Source organism: Triticum urartu, chromosome 1A, assembly GCF_056163025.1.
Source record: "Triticum urartu cultivar PI428250 chromosome 1A, HENAU_Tu73, whole genome shotgun sequence".
Lineage (NCBI taxonomy): Eukaryota > Viridiplantae > Streptophyta > Magnoliopsida > Poales > Poaceae > Triticum > Triticum urartu.
The window spans coordinates 520,170,923-520,183,297 of NC_141873.1; the positions used below are offsets into that span (position 1 = coordinate 520,170,923).

General features: G+C 45.1%; 1 protein-coding gene and 1 pseudogene across 1 annotated transcript; one reads left to right on the forward strand and one right to left on the reverse strand.

Annotated features, from left to right (window-relative positions):
* Positions 1-4,065: 4,065 nt before the first annotated feature.
* On the reverse strand, positions 4,066-9,872 carry LOC125525095 (O-methyltransferase ZRP4). The gene is made up of 2 exons (XM_048690124.2): positions 8,971-9,872; positions 4,066-4,575 (listed from the first exon to the last, which is right to left on the reverse strand). The coding sequence occupies exons 1-2, from the start codon at positions 9,757-9,759 to the stop codon at positions 4,276-4,278; spliced, it is 1,089 nt and encodes a 362-aa protein (XP_048546081.1). The 5' UTR covers positions 9,760-9,872; the 3' UTR covers positions 4,066-4,275.
* Positions 9,873-10,464: 592 nt separating this feature from the next.
* Positions 10,465-11,520, forward strand: LOC147992158 (uncharacterized; annotated as a pseudogene).
* The last annotated feature ends 855 nt before the right edge of the window (positions 11,521-12,375 follow it).

Here is a 12,375-nt window from a genome sequence, read left to right on the forward strand (position 1 = left end):
TGCATAGAAGAATAGGTTATGAAAGTGGAACGAATACTCTGGTATTTTTGTTTGTTTGTATGGCAGCCTTGATACTCCATATAGTTACACACGACAATGGTGAGGGTTGAACTACGATAGTATATGAAAAAGAAAGTCGTAAACAACATGTTATTAATGCGATTAAACATTTGAAACTGTAGCTCTATAATCTGAATTGAATAAAGTTTCCATTTCAGTCAGCTATATCTCGTATCTTTTTATGTCCAAAATGTTGGGAAACATAGTAGAAAACAAAAAATTGCCTTTCGAACACCCAGGAACAATATGAAGGTGCATAAGAGGATTGGATCATGATCGTTACCAACTCCAAGTTGTAGCGGAAGCATACGAGTCGGTGTAGATCATACTTGGAGTCCCTTGAACCATCAATGAACAATCCCTTAAACTTCCCTCGAACGATCCCTCGAATCGAAGACCGAAAGCACGGCCTCTCTATAGTTTGCAAGCGTACGGTCTTCATGTTCAGGCAGTGCTTCGCCATCCAGAGCTAATCGCCGCTTGAGAATTAGAGGATAAGATTAGATCCACTCGGGGCTTTTAATTGAGGATTAGAGGAACTAGAACTAGCTCTGATTATCTCAATTAGAACTAGTAGTATTGGGCTAGAGGAGGCACCTAAAACTTGTGTATTGAAAATGGCCAATACCTCCACTATATATAGGTTAGATGGGAACAGAGGGGCAGCCACAAAGGAGGGAGAGCTCCTCCTTGGGGCGCCAGCCAAGGGGGGAGCCCCCCAACAAGGTAAGAGGGGGGGGGGCAACTCCACTTGGGCCTTTGTGGCCCAAGTTGCCTTCCACCTCTAGGCCTTTTAAAGCCCATTGATATTTAATTAATTATAAAAGTCTTCTAACAATTACTAAAGCCTTTTATTATTAATTTAACATCAAGATAAAACATTTTCCATATATATATTATTTATCGTAAATACCCGGCATTACCCGATAAACTCTGAAACCCTTCCGGTGACCCCGAAACGCTTCCGATTCCTCTCAGAACTATTTCGAATATTAACAAAACTATTTCATAAATAAATCCTCGATATTCTCGTCCTACTAACTTCCAACGGATTGTGATTACCTTAATCTTGTGATCCTGTAGGTTCAATAAATCATAGACATGAACGGAACCCCTTCGTTCAATGACCGATAGCGGAACCGTGGACGTCCATATCGATCCCTATGATTACATGAATGACATTTGAGTGAACCTTTGGTTATCATGTGATGTTCTCTTTGCTTCATGGTACTTTACAAAACCTGAGGTGAGATATATTGGTATCCTCTTGAGTCATACACATGCTCACTATACCAGTCTCCTCGTTATCAGTTTTGTTCTTCTTTCTCGTTATCATGTTTCGGCATCCCCGTGACGAAGTCACCTATGTCTAGCCATATGATGATGGATGCCTTCACACCGAGAGGGCCCTAAGAATATCTCTCCATCTTCGGAGGAGCAAATTCCACTCTCAAGCTATCGTGCCCCTTGTCAAACTTTCCGATGAATCTGTAAGTTGTCATTATGATCACCAAGTTACTGATGACCTTTGAGAAACCCCAAAGTTCATCGTACGGTAAGAAGTGACTATGATACTCTGTGTTGGGGAACCTAGTAATTTCAAAAAAAATCCCTACGCACACACGGGATCATGGTAATGCATAGCAACGAGAGGGGAGAGTGTGTCCTTGTACCCTCGTAGACCAAATGCGGAAGCGTTAGCACAACGCGGTTGATGTAGTCGTACGTCTTCACGATCCGACCGATCCAAGTACCGAACGCACAACACCTCTGAGTTATGCACACATTCAACTCGATGACGTCCCGCGAGCTCCAATCCAGCAAAGCTTCACAGGAGAGTTTCGTCAGCACGATGGCGTGGTGACGGTGATGATGATGCTACCGACGCAGGGCTTCGCCTAAGCACCGCTACGATATGACCGAGGTGGATTATGGTGGAGGGGGGCACCGCACACGGCTAAGGGATCAATGATCAATTGTTGTGTCTCCAAGGGGTGCCCCCCTTCCCGTATATAAAGGAGTGCAGGAGGGGGAGGGCCGGCCCTCTCTATGGCGCGCCCTAGGGGAGTCCTACTCCCACCGGGAGTAGGATTCCCCCTTTCCTAGTAGAACTAGGAGCCCTTCCAAGTAGTAGGAGTAGGAGAGAAGGAAAGGGAAAGAGAAGAGAAGGAAGGAGGGGGTGCCGCCCCTCCCCCTAGTCCAATTCGGACTAAGCATTGGGGGCGCACGCAGCCTCTCCTCTCTCTTTCCCCTAGAGCCCAATAAGGCCCATATACTCCCCGGCGAATTCCCGTAACTCTCTGGTACTCCGAAAAATACCCGAATCACTCGGAACCTTTCCGATGTCTGAATATAGTCATCCAATATATCGATCTTTACGTCTCGACCATTTCGAGACTCCTCGTCATGTCCCCGATCTCATCCGGGACTCCGAAATACCTTCGGTACATCAAAACACATAAACTCATAATACAAATCATCACCGAACATTAAGCGTGCGGACCCTATGGGTTCGAGAACTATGTAGACATGACCGAGACACGTCTCCGGTCAATAACTAATAGAGGAACCTAGATGCTCATATTGGCTCCTACATATTCTACGCAGATCTTTATCGGTCAAACCGCATAACAACATACGTCGTTCCCTTTGTCATCGGTATGTTACTTGCCTGAGGTTCGATCGTCGGTATCTCAATACCTAGTTCAAACTCGTTACCGGCAAGTCTCTTTACTCGTTCCATAATACATCATCCCGCAACTAACTCATTAGTTACAATGCTTGCAAGGCTTATAGTGATGTGTATTACCGAGTGGGCCCAGAGATACCTCTTCGACGATCGGAGTGACAAATCCTAATCTCGAAATACACCAACTCAACAAGTACCTTCGGAGACACCTGTAGAGCACCTTTATAATCACCCAGTTACGATGTGACGTTTGGTAGCACACAAAGTGTTCCTCCGGTAAACGGGAGTTGCATAATCTCATAGTCATAGGAACATGTATAAGTCATGAAGAAAGCAATAGCAACATACTAAACGATCGGGTGCTAAGCTAACGGAATGGGTCAAGTCAATCACATCATTCTCCTAAGGATGTGATCCCGTTAATCAAATGACAACCCATGTCAATGGCTAGGAAACTTAACAATCTTTGATCAACGAGCTAGTCAAGTAGAGGCATACTAGTGACACTATGTTTGTCTATGTATTCACACATGTATTATGTTTCCGATTAATACAATTCTAGCATGAATAATGAACATTTATCATGAAATAAGAAAATAAATAATAACTTTATTATTGCCTCTAGGACATATTTCCTTCACTCTGATGGTCTAAGGAACTAAAATCACAAGTTAACACTCCATGTTATAACAATTGACTTACGATGATATTATCTCAAAGTATAACAAACAAGTTTGGGTCAATTCAATATGACCGTTCTTCTAACGTCATACTCTCAATGTTGTTTTGAGAATATCGTTACACTTCACAATATCTCAAGATCCAGAAAACGTATCACTAACAATACTTGAGCTATCTTAGAGGCGGGACAAGGAATCTTATTTTACCGTTTATCGTTCTACATGTGCATATGAGTTTTCCACTGAATCACATATTCCAAGATCACAACAGTTGTAGCATAGAATATAAACTCTAAATTATGAACACGGAAATATGATAATACAATATTATTGCCTCTAGGGCACACTTCCAACACAAATCTTGATGGTATGCATTCATAATGGCCTTCATTTGTCATGCCATGTTGCCATATGCCAGCTCTTGGGGTCTCATTGTGTTTAGTTTTCTTCCTATGCATCGGCAGGTAAACTGGGAGAGCGGGATCACACAGATGAGCTACCAACAAGCGCATCTGAATGTGTTGGGCAGTGGGCGCCCTCTCATGTGTCGATGTGGCACGCTCACTTCATGAACTTCATTGGTGTTGGCGTGTTCATCGAACCCGTCCGTGTGGAGTGCGTGCATGAGGGACAAGGTATTCGTGGAGTATGAAATTCATACCGGATTCATGTCTTTTGTGAGCAGGCCAACGGTTTTGACTTACCACAGTGGGGTATTGTAATGTAGTCTTTAGCTTAGAAGCCCACACTCCTCTTGGGAACACAACACCCAAATAAATACGAAGCACACATACTAGGAGTCTAGGACTCCAACAAAACGTACTTCACCAATCTAGGGTCAAATGTTCATGGGTAAACCTCAATGATCGATCTCACACCTAGAATGGGTGTGATTTTGTAGTCGTTGAATCCAGCCTCGAAGATTATCTTCTTCCACTCCTGCTCATCTCGCTCGACGCCATTGATGAACATGATGAAAAGGTCAAACATGACTTGTGTCTCTTTGTGCTTCGGGTCCTGCGGTCCTGCACCAACCACCATGTCGACAATTATCACCTTCCCTCCTGCATCTTTTGGCGCGATGGCTTTCTTGCAATTTTTTAGTATCTTGATGCAGTCCTCGTCACCCCAATCATGCATGACCCACTGAAATAGTTGAAGGTGGCGATGAGCATTAGTTGACAACATGCTAGCTTTATAGCTATATCTTCCCCAAAATGGACATTGTGATCGTAGACTCTAATGGAGCACTTTAGCTATATGTAAGTCCCTTGAAAATTGATTTTGTGTAAGTTGTATTTTTGGCCTTTGATTTTTGCTTCTTTTTATCCTGCCGTTGGTTTGGGCAAGTTGACTGACCACATATTTAGGTTAGTCAATTCAATAACGGGCTCAAGCTCATTACCTTTGCAACCTAGCCCTCCCCCCTCTCTCTCTCTTTGTTCTTTTCTGTTTTTATTTTTTTATTTTTTTCTTTCTCCTTTTCTTTTTCTTTATTATTATTATTATTATTATTATTATTATTATTTGTTTTTTGTGGTTATCTTGGGATGTTGGGTGAGTGCAAATGTATACACACAGAATATATGTGAAAATGCACATTATTTGATTATTCTTTGCATACTCCAAAAAATGCAATTTCAGTGTAAAGTTGCGTCCAAGTTTTTTTTCTCCATTTTTTGTTCTTAAAAAGTAATATCAATGCCGTTAATTCATTGGTTCTTATAAATCTTCATTGTTTTGATTTTATTTCTAGTTATTATCTTATTATCTTTCTTCTTTAAGGGTAATACCAATGCCATTAATTCCTTCCTTCTTAGTAAACTTCTTTTTGCAAAAATTCCACTATTATATACTTATTCTTACATATTTAAGAAAACACAAATTTTTTGTATATTTGTGCAAAATTTCCTTTTTTGTTTTAGATTTTTTTTCATTTTCTTTCTTTTTAAAGGGTAACACCAATGCCACTAATTCATTTTTTAGAAAAATGTATTGGTCTAATTTTGTTTTATTTTTTAAAGGGTAATACGAAAGTCACTAATTCATTCTTTCTTATAAAAAATTATTATTATTATTTTTAGTTTATGTTTCATTTATTTATTCTTTAATGGTAATATCAATGCTACTAATTCATTCCTTTATTTTCTTATTTTTGAAAAAAATTCCACTATTATATGCTTATTCTTGCATATTTGGAAACATTGCAACCTTTGTGTATATTCTATGCAAATTTTGTCACTACTTTTTAGATTTTTTTCTTATTAAATGGTAATACAAATGTCACTAATTCATTCTTCCTTAAAAAACCTCATTATTTGATTTTGTACTAAATTGGCGACAATTAATATGGATTGAAGGGAGTAGTTTTTATTTCATTTTCTTTCTTCTTAAAGGGTAATACCAGAACCACTAATTCATTATTTCCAAGATCATTATTTTGAATTATTTTGAGTTTTTATTTCATGTTTATTCTTCTTAAGAGGTAGTACCAAAACCGCTAATTCATTCTTTCCTAGAAAACTCATTACTTTGCTTTTGTTTTAGTTTTATTTCATGTTATTTCTTATTAAAGGGTAATACCAATGCCACTAATTCATTCCTTCTTAGAAAACTTTCTTCTTTTTTAGGAAATCCCACTATCGTATGTTTATCATTGCATATTAAAAAAAGCAATTACGTTTATATTGTGTGCAAATCATCATTGTTTGTTTTATATATTTTTTGTTTTATATTTTCTTAAAGGGTAATAGAAATGCCACTAATTCATTCTTCCTTAAAGAACCTAATTGTTTTGATTTTGTCTTAGGTTTTATTTCATTTCTTCTTAAAGAGTAATACCAAAGCCACTAACTTATTCTATTTTAGAAAACTTAATTATTTAGATTTTTAGTCTTATTTTATTTTCTTCTTCTTTAATGATATTGTCAATGCCACTAATTCATACATTTTTAGGATACTTCCCCTTTTTGTGAAAATTGCTCTATTATATGCTTGCTTTTTCATATTATAAAAAAAATCACAATTTATGTGTAAATCATGTCCAAATTTGGCCCCTTTTGTTTTAATTTATTTAATTTATTTTTCTTTCGTCTTGAAGGGTTATTATTTTTATTTTTTTACTGGGTATTGCATGCATGTATTTGGGGTACTCCTATATATCCATCACCAAAGCCTTAGCCGTGGGTTTTTTTCAGTGGAAAAAAGGTGGACTAATAGGAATGCACGTGGGATCCTGCTAATTTTTTTAAAAAATAACACAATTTTTTAATAAATTCGAGAAATATTATGCCGTTTCGAATTTTTCAAAAATAATATAGCTTCTTCCTTAGGGAAGCCGACGGGCTGCTGTCGGTTTTGGTAGGGCCAACTGGAATCCTATCGGCGAAGCCGATTATTATCCAATCAGCTTCGGCAAAGCCGACTGGCCAACCGCTGGCGGGCGATACGTCCAGTCAGATTTAGTATGGCTATTTAGCACATCGGCTTCGGCGAAGCCAATTAGATCCTATCAGCTATGGCAAAGTTGATAGGTGCATTTTTTTTAAGACTGGCCGGCGTGTCAGCATGCGGCCTACGCCGACTGGCAGTGTGCAGGGTGGCCCAGCCACTTATCGGCTAAGCCGTGGCTGACTGGGCTTCTGTCGACTACGCTCAGGCCAACTGGGCCCTATTGGCTTCTCCGTGGCTAACAGGAGGCAGTCGGCTTCGGTGCGGCCGAAGCTATATTATTTTTGAAAAAAAATAGACGACGTAATATCTCTATAACTTATAAAAAAGTGTATTATCTATGAAAAATTAGCTGGGATCCTTGCATGCATGACATGAGAAGTAGTAGCAAACATGTACTACACGTCGTATTCTGCAAGTAACAAAACATGCACTGCATTCCAGCTCCATACTGATGCGTATGCCTTTTTTCCGATTAGATGCTTATGCTTTTTTGTCATTGCACACTTGGACCAGTGGTAAAAAAATAGTTGTAAGAAACATGGTGAGTAGTTGGCTGATATTGAGTTATATGAGCCATATGGCGACGTGTTGCATTTGGCCTCATTTGCAGTTATATAGAGCTGCTTTCTGTGTCCGCTGCAAAAAAAAAAGCTGCTTTTCGTGTGTATGCATGCGTCCGTAGACGGTAATTAAGTTAGGACGACGATAACTATCACACGTGTGGGAGTTAAGGGATCTGCCTATGCCTACACGTTTTGTCTGGTGTGAAGACTAGCCCACACGTCTATGTGTGGGCAAAACAACTAGCGCCCACGCGTTTCTTTTTTTCTTTGCGGTCCCTCTCACACGCCTACGTGTGGACAAAATGCATAACGCCCACACGACCTCTCTCAGCCACCTACCTCACGGTCCCGCACGCCCCGCGTGACAGTCACTCCGCGTCCCCGCAGTTGCCATGGTCCGGACCTTCTTCAATGTCCGTTTAACTATAGTTGCCATGTCGTTGAACTACAGTTGCCATGTCGGACAACTACAGTTGCCATGGTTGCTCAACTGCAGTTGCCATCTCAAGTCAAGTGCCAGATGCCATTTTGGACAACTGCATCTGTTGCCATGTATGGTCTGGTTTACTATAGTTGCCATGATTTGAAAACTTTAGAGGTTGCCACCTACTAACACTAAGCAGTTGCCATGTATGGTCTGGTTTACTACAGTTGTCATGATTTGAAAATCTTAGGAGTTGCCACCTACTAACACTAGGCAGTTGTCATGTAGCACTACAAAGAGACATGGCAAAACAACATGTTCGGGTAAAAGAGAGAGTTGTCATCTGCTTACAAGCACACTAGGGCAGTTGCCGTGTACCCTGCAAAACACATGGCAACTGACATGTTCGGGTAAAAAAAAAGAGTTGCCATCTGCTACACTAGGGCAGTTACCATGTACACTGCAAAAAGCATGGCAACTGGCAGCTTGGGTGTGGGAGAGGAGACGGGCGTGTGGGCGAGATGGCAAATGCCCACGCACCAGCCCTTATGCGTGAATGAAAACTGACGTGTGGGCGAACTGCTAAACGCCCACATATCGGCCCTTCCGTGTGATGAAACGGATGTGTGGGCAACCGTGTGAATGCCCACACACCCGCGCAGTTCTACGTGGCACCACAATCATGCCAAGATTCGTGCATCCATAAACAGACGCGGATCCATGCGTGTGGGCGAGATGCAAACGCTCACATGTGTGCGCATTAGTATTTCTGTTAAGTTAATGTACGGGTTGCCTATTAGGAATTGACGAGGTCTGTAAAGCTGCTGATCAGCGATAGAGCCGCGTTGAACTCGGGTGAAGAGGTGACTTGTCTCCTATTCCTTAGTGGAGAGGGACAGGCGCTGATTTTTTCATAGGATTATCCTATCTTTTCAGTTCTGTAATGTCGATATTTACGTAGCTTGTAACTGAATCTTTATTTTATTAATAAGACACATATTATCATGAAAAAAAACAGCATGAAGGGGAGTAGTCGTTGCATGCATCAGCTCTAGTCGCTCCCCTACGGAGTACCAATATTGTGAACACTAGTTGGCGCACCTTGAGGAAGACAGCATCGGCCGGTGGAATGCTCTCGAACATGTCGCCGGCGATGTACTCCACGTCGCTACCGCTCGGAGCCTTGGCGACGACGTGGGCGAGGTCCATCACACTGCACTTCACGTCCGGGAACGCATTCGAGATGGCTTGTGCCGCTCCACCGTGCCCCCCGGCGACGTCGACCAGGGAGCCTATCCCCTGGAAGACGGCCCCGCACTCCCTGATGGCGATGTCCATGAGGAAGCTGCTGTCGGAGACCATGCCGTCGTTGACGATTGCGTTGTACGCCGGGTCCTGGTTGGCCAGCTCCCAGAAGGTCTTGCCGTGCTTCAGCTTGAAGAGGTCCGGCTCCGGCAGCTCGTGCTGGAACCAAGTCCCGAGGTCGGAGAACGGGGAGACGAGGTTGGTGTGGAGGAGCATCTTCGTGATGTGGACCATGTTCACCGAGGCCGAGCAGACGAGGAGACGGGACGCCGGCGTCAGCGCGTAGACGGCCTCGCCCTCAACGCCGTCGTCCCTGGGGTGTTCGACGCTGAAGATGCCGGAGACGATGAGCACACGCATGAGGCGGCGCAGGCAGGAGATCTTGGTCGGGTGGAGCGTGGCCGTGGCGGCAATCTGGGAGAGCGTGGCAGCGCCGCCTTGGCGGTGGATGGCGTCGGCAATGCCGAGGTCCAGGGCAGACTTGAGCGCCATGGACTTGACGTAGCTAAAGGTGTGGTGCCAAAGCTCGAGCTGGGCATCCAGCAAGCCCTGGTCGAGGATGTGCTGCTCCCGGGTAGGCGCCATTGGTACTGTTCTTGATCAGATGTGGCTTTTATGGGTGGACTAGACAGAGAACAGAACACTGTTTATTTTTAGACGGGTTTCAGAATTACTTAGAATGGGCCGACCGGCTAAAATTTACACCGGTCGCCTCAGCAACTCACGCGTTCAGTAGTCCCACATCGTGGAAGCCTCCCGTTTACCTTGACCCTCCGTCTGCCTTATCTCTTGGACCCAAATATCTGGCTGACATTGTCAGGAAGTCACCCTGAAGCGAACCATTGCGAATGTCTTCTTAGGCCAATTCCACCGCGCGACCCCATCCCATCCGGTCCCGTTCGTTTGAGGCAAAAAGATAAACCAGACGGACAAGCGCATGACGGCCTGAACCTATCTGGTCCGTTTTGTGTGTGGGCTGACCCATCTCAAGCGCAAACATGCACCGGATTTGGATCGCGGTGGACAGCAAACGGACGCGATGCTCGTCCGCGTCAGGGCCGCGTGGCAGACGGCCACCTACCTCCCACCTGTCAACATCAATGCACACGCGCGGCCGGCCTCACCTGTCATCCGCCCAGGCGCACGGTCGCCGTCCTTCTTAAATGGGGAGACCGTGGACCGGTCGTCGTCCACACTTCCCACTCCAGCCCGCTGCCTCCTCGAAACCCGGCACCCCCAAACCCTAGCCTCTCCCCGTCCTCAAGCTTGCCAGCCGGCCGCCTCACAACCATGGGGTTCTGAAACCACGGCCGCAAGGGGAAGCACGACCGCGAGGCCGGCTCCTCCTCGGGACGCCGCTGCGGCTCCGTGAAAGAGGAGGCCGCCATGCCACTGCGCCGGGCCGCCGGGCCTGCCCCATTCACGATCGACCCTAGGGCTGCCAGCGAGCACAACCGGCAGTACATCAACGCTGATGTATGCCGGCGCTATTGGGAGACGAGGACGCCGGTCCCGTGGAGCGACGTCCACCTCCCCAACAACTGGCACCTCTCAGCCGACCGGGTCCCGATCCCGCCGGTCCTGATGAGCGGCCGTGCGCGTCGCGATGAGATCAAGCGTCGCCGCCGCCTCCTCCCCGATGACCTCTACTACGACGATAGGTACGCCCCCGACTCCGTGCTCTGGGATGCCTGGCTACAGGATGAGCACGACGTGCGGCGCGCCTCTTACTTCGCCGACACGGTATCGGGGCCGTGACGGCCACGTCGGGAGGTGCGCGGGCGTACGTGGGTGCGCGGCCTCACGCCCACGCCGTCGCCTTCTCCATCTCCGTCGCCACCTCCACCTCCTTGCATGATAGCGGAGGAGGAGGCCCGACTCATGCAACATGTCATGGAGGACTCCATGAACACGCACGATGAGTGCCAATGGGCGGGCCTCGAGGTGACGATGGCCCTCTCTGCGGTCGGCGACGTCGCCATCCCCGAGCTGGAGATGGCGAGGAGGGAGGCGGTGGTGGAGGAGGAGTCGGTGGCCTTGTTCCACCCGGCCCTGGTTGGCCAGCACTGGAGCTGGTCGTGCTCGGCTCCGGAGATGGCCGACACCGTGGGGGTTGTGAACTGGTGCCCCATGCCGCCGCGGTCACCGAAGCGGGAAGCGTTGCCACGAGAGGAGGTGGTGCAGGCACCTCCCGCCTTCCAGCCCGGCCCCGTCTACCACGGACCGCCGGCCCATCTGTGGACGCCGCTGGAGTACGTCGACCTCGTCAGCGACGACGACGACACCGGCGGCCACGGCATCGAAGGGCACGGCAGGAGCGCGCGGGCGGCGTTTTTCTATTGTTAATTATGAGAATGTGAACCGTGGAACTGGACCGTTTTGTGGCCGTGATGCTTAATTTAATGTTTAATGTTTTTTTATTTGCTTTATTTACTTTTTCGGCATTTTATTTTAGTTTTTATATTTTTTTTAATCACGTCCACCCCAGACATGATTTGGGGCGCGGCCGCGCGTTGGGCGCACCCACAACCCAACAAACAGAAGTAGACATGGGCCAATTCATTGCCGCCCCCAAACAGATGAAATCCGACCAAATCGGACTTCCGTTTAGGGTCCTGCGGTGGAGTTGGCCTTATTGTTTCGCCCTCTACGGGATACACGGGACCTCATGCATGCATTTCTATCCCCACATAATAGTGTAAAAGATGGACATGGGCTAGATCCATATTACACTGTCTGATTCAGCCAAAAAAATGTCAAGCTTTATGTTGCAAATTGGCCATGAAAAAAACAAAAAAAATTAACAAACAAGCCATGTTGTAGACCACAACAAAAAAGCTTTTTCAAAAAAAGAATCAATTTTCCATGCTACATAGCAAAACAAATGCACGTATAAATTAAATCAAAAATCAAAACTAACATGAAAAATTGCCATGATATAGATTACAAATATAATAATAGTCACATTACAATTATGGGGGAGTTTTCTCTAGAGCATGGCGAATTTTGAAAATTTATTTTTAGACATCACATATCAAATTCATCAGGAAACAAAAAAAAAGGTTGTAAGACAATAAAAATGGCCATGATCTAAATTTAAAAACTCTATGGTCTAAATAATAAATTGCCATGCTACCTACAATATATTTGCCAGTGTAAGGCTACTAAATTTATCATGGTAATTCTAATATATTTGTCATG

What these genes read in the sequence shown, in the direction of transcription:
- LOC125525095 (XM_048690124.2), bottom strand. Translation starts at nt 9,759, where the DNA reads ATGGCGCCTACCCGGGAGCAGCACATCCTCGACCAGGGCTTGCTGGAT. An exon ending in CCGATGCTGTCTTCCTCAAG is followed by an intron (nt 4,576 to 8,970) that starts GTGCGCCAACTA and finishes CAACTATTTCAG; the next exon opens with TGGGTCATGCATGATTGGGG.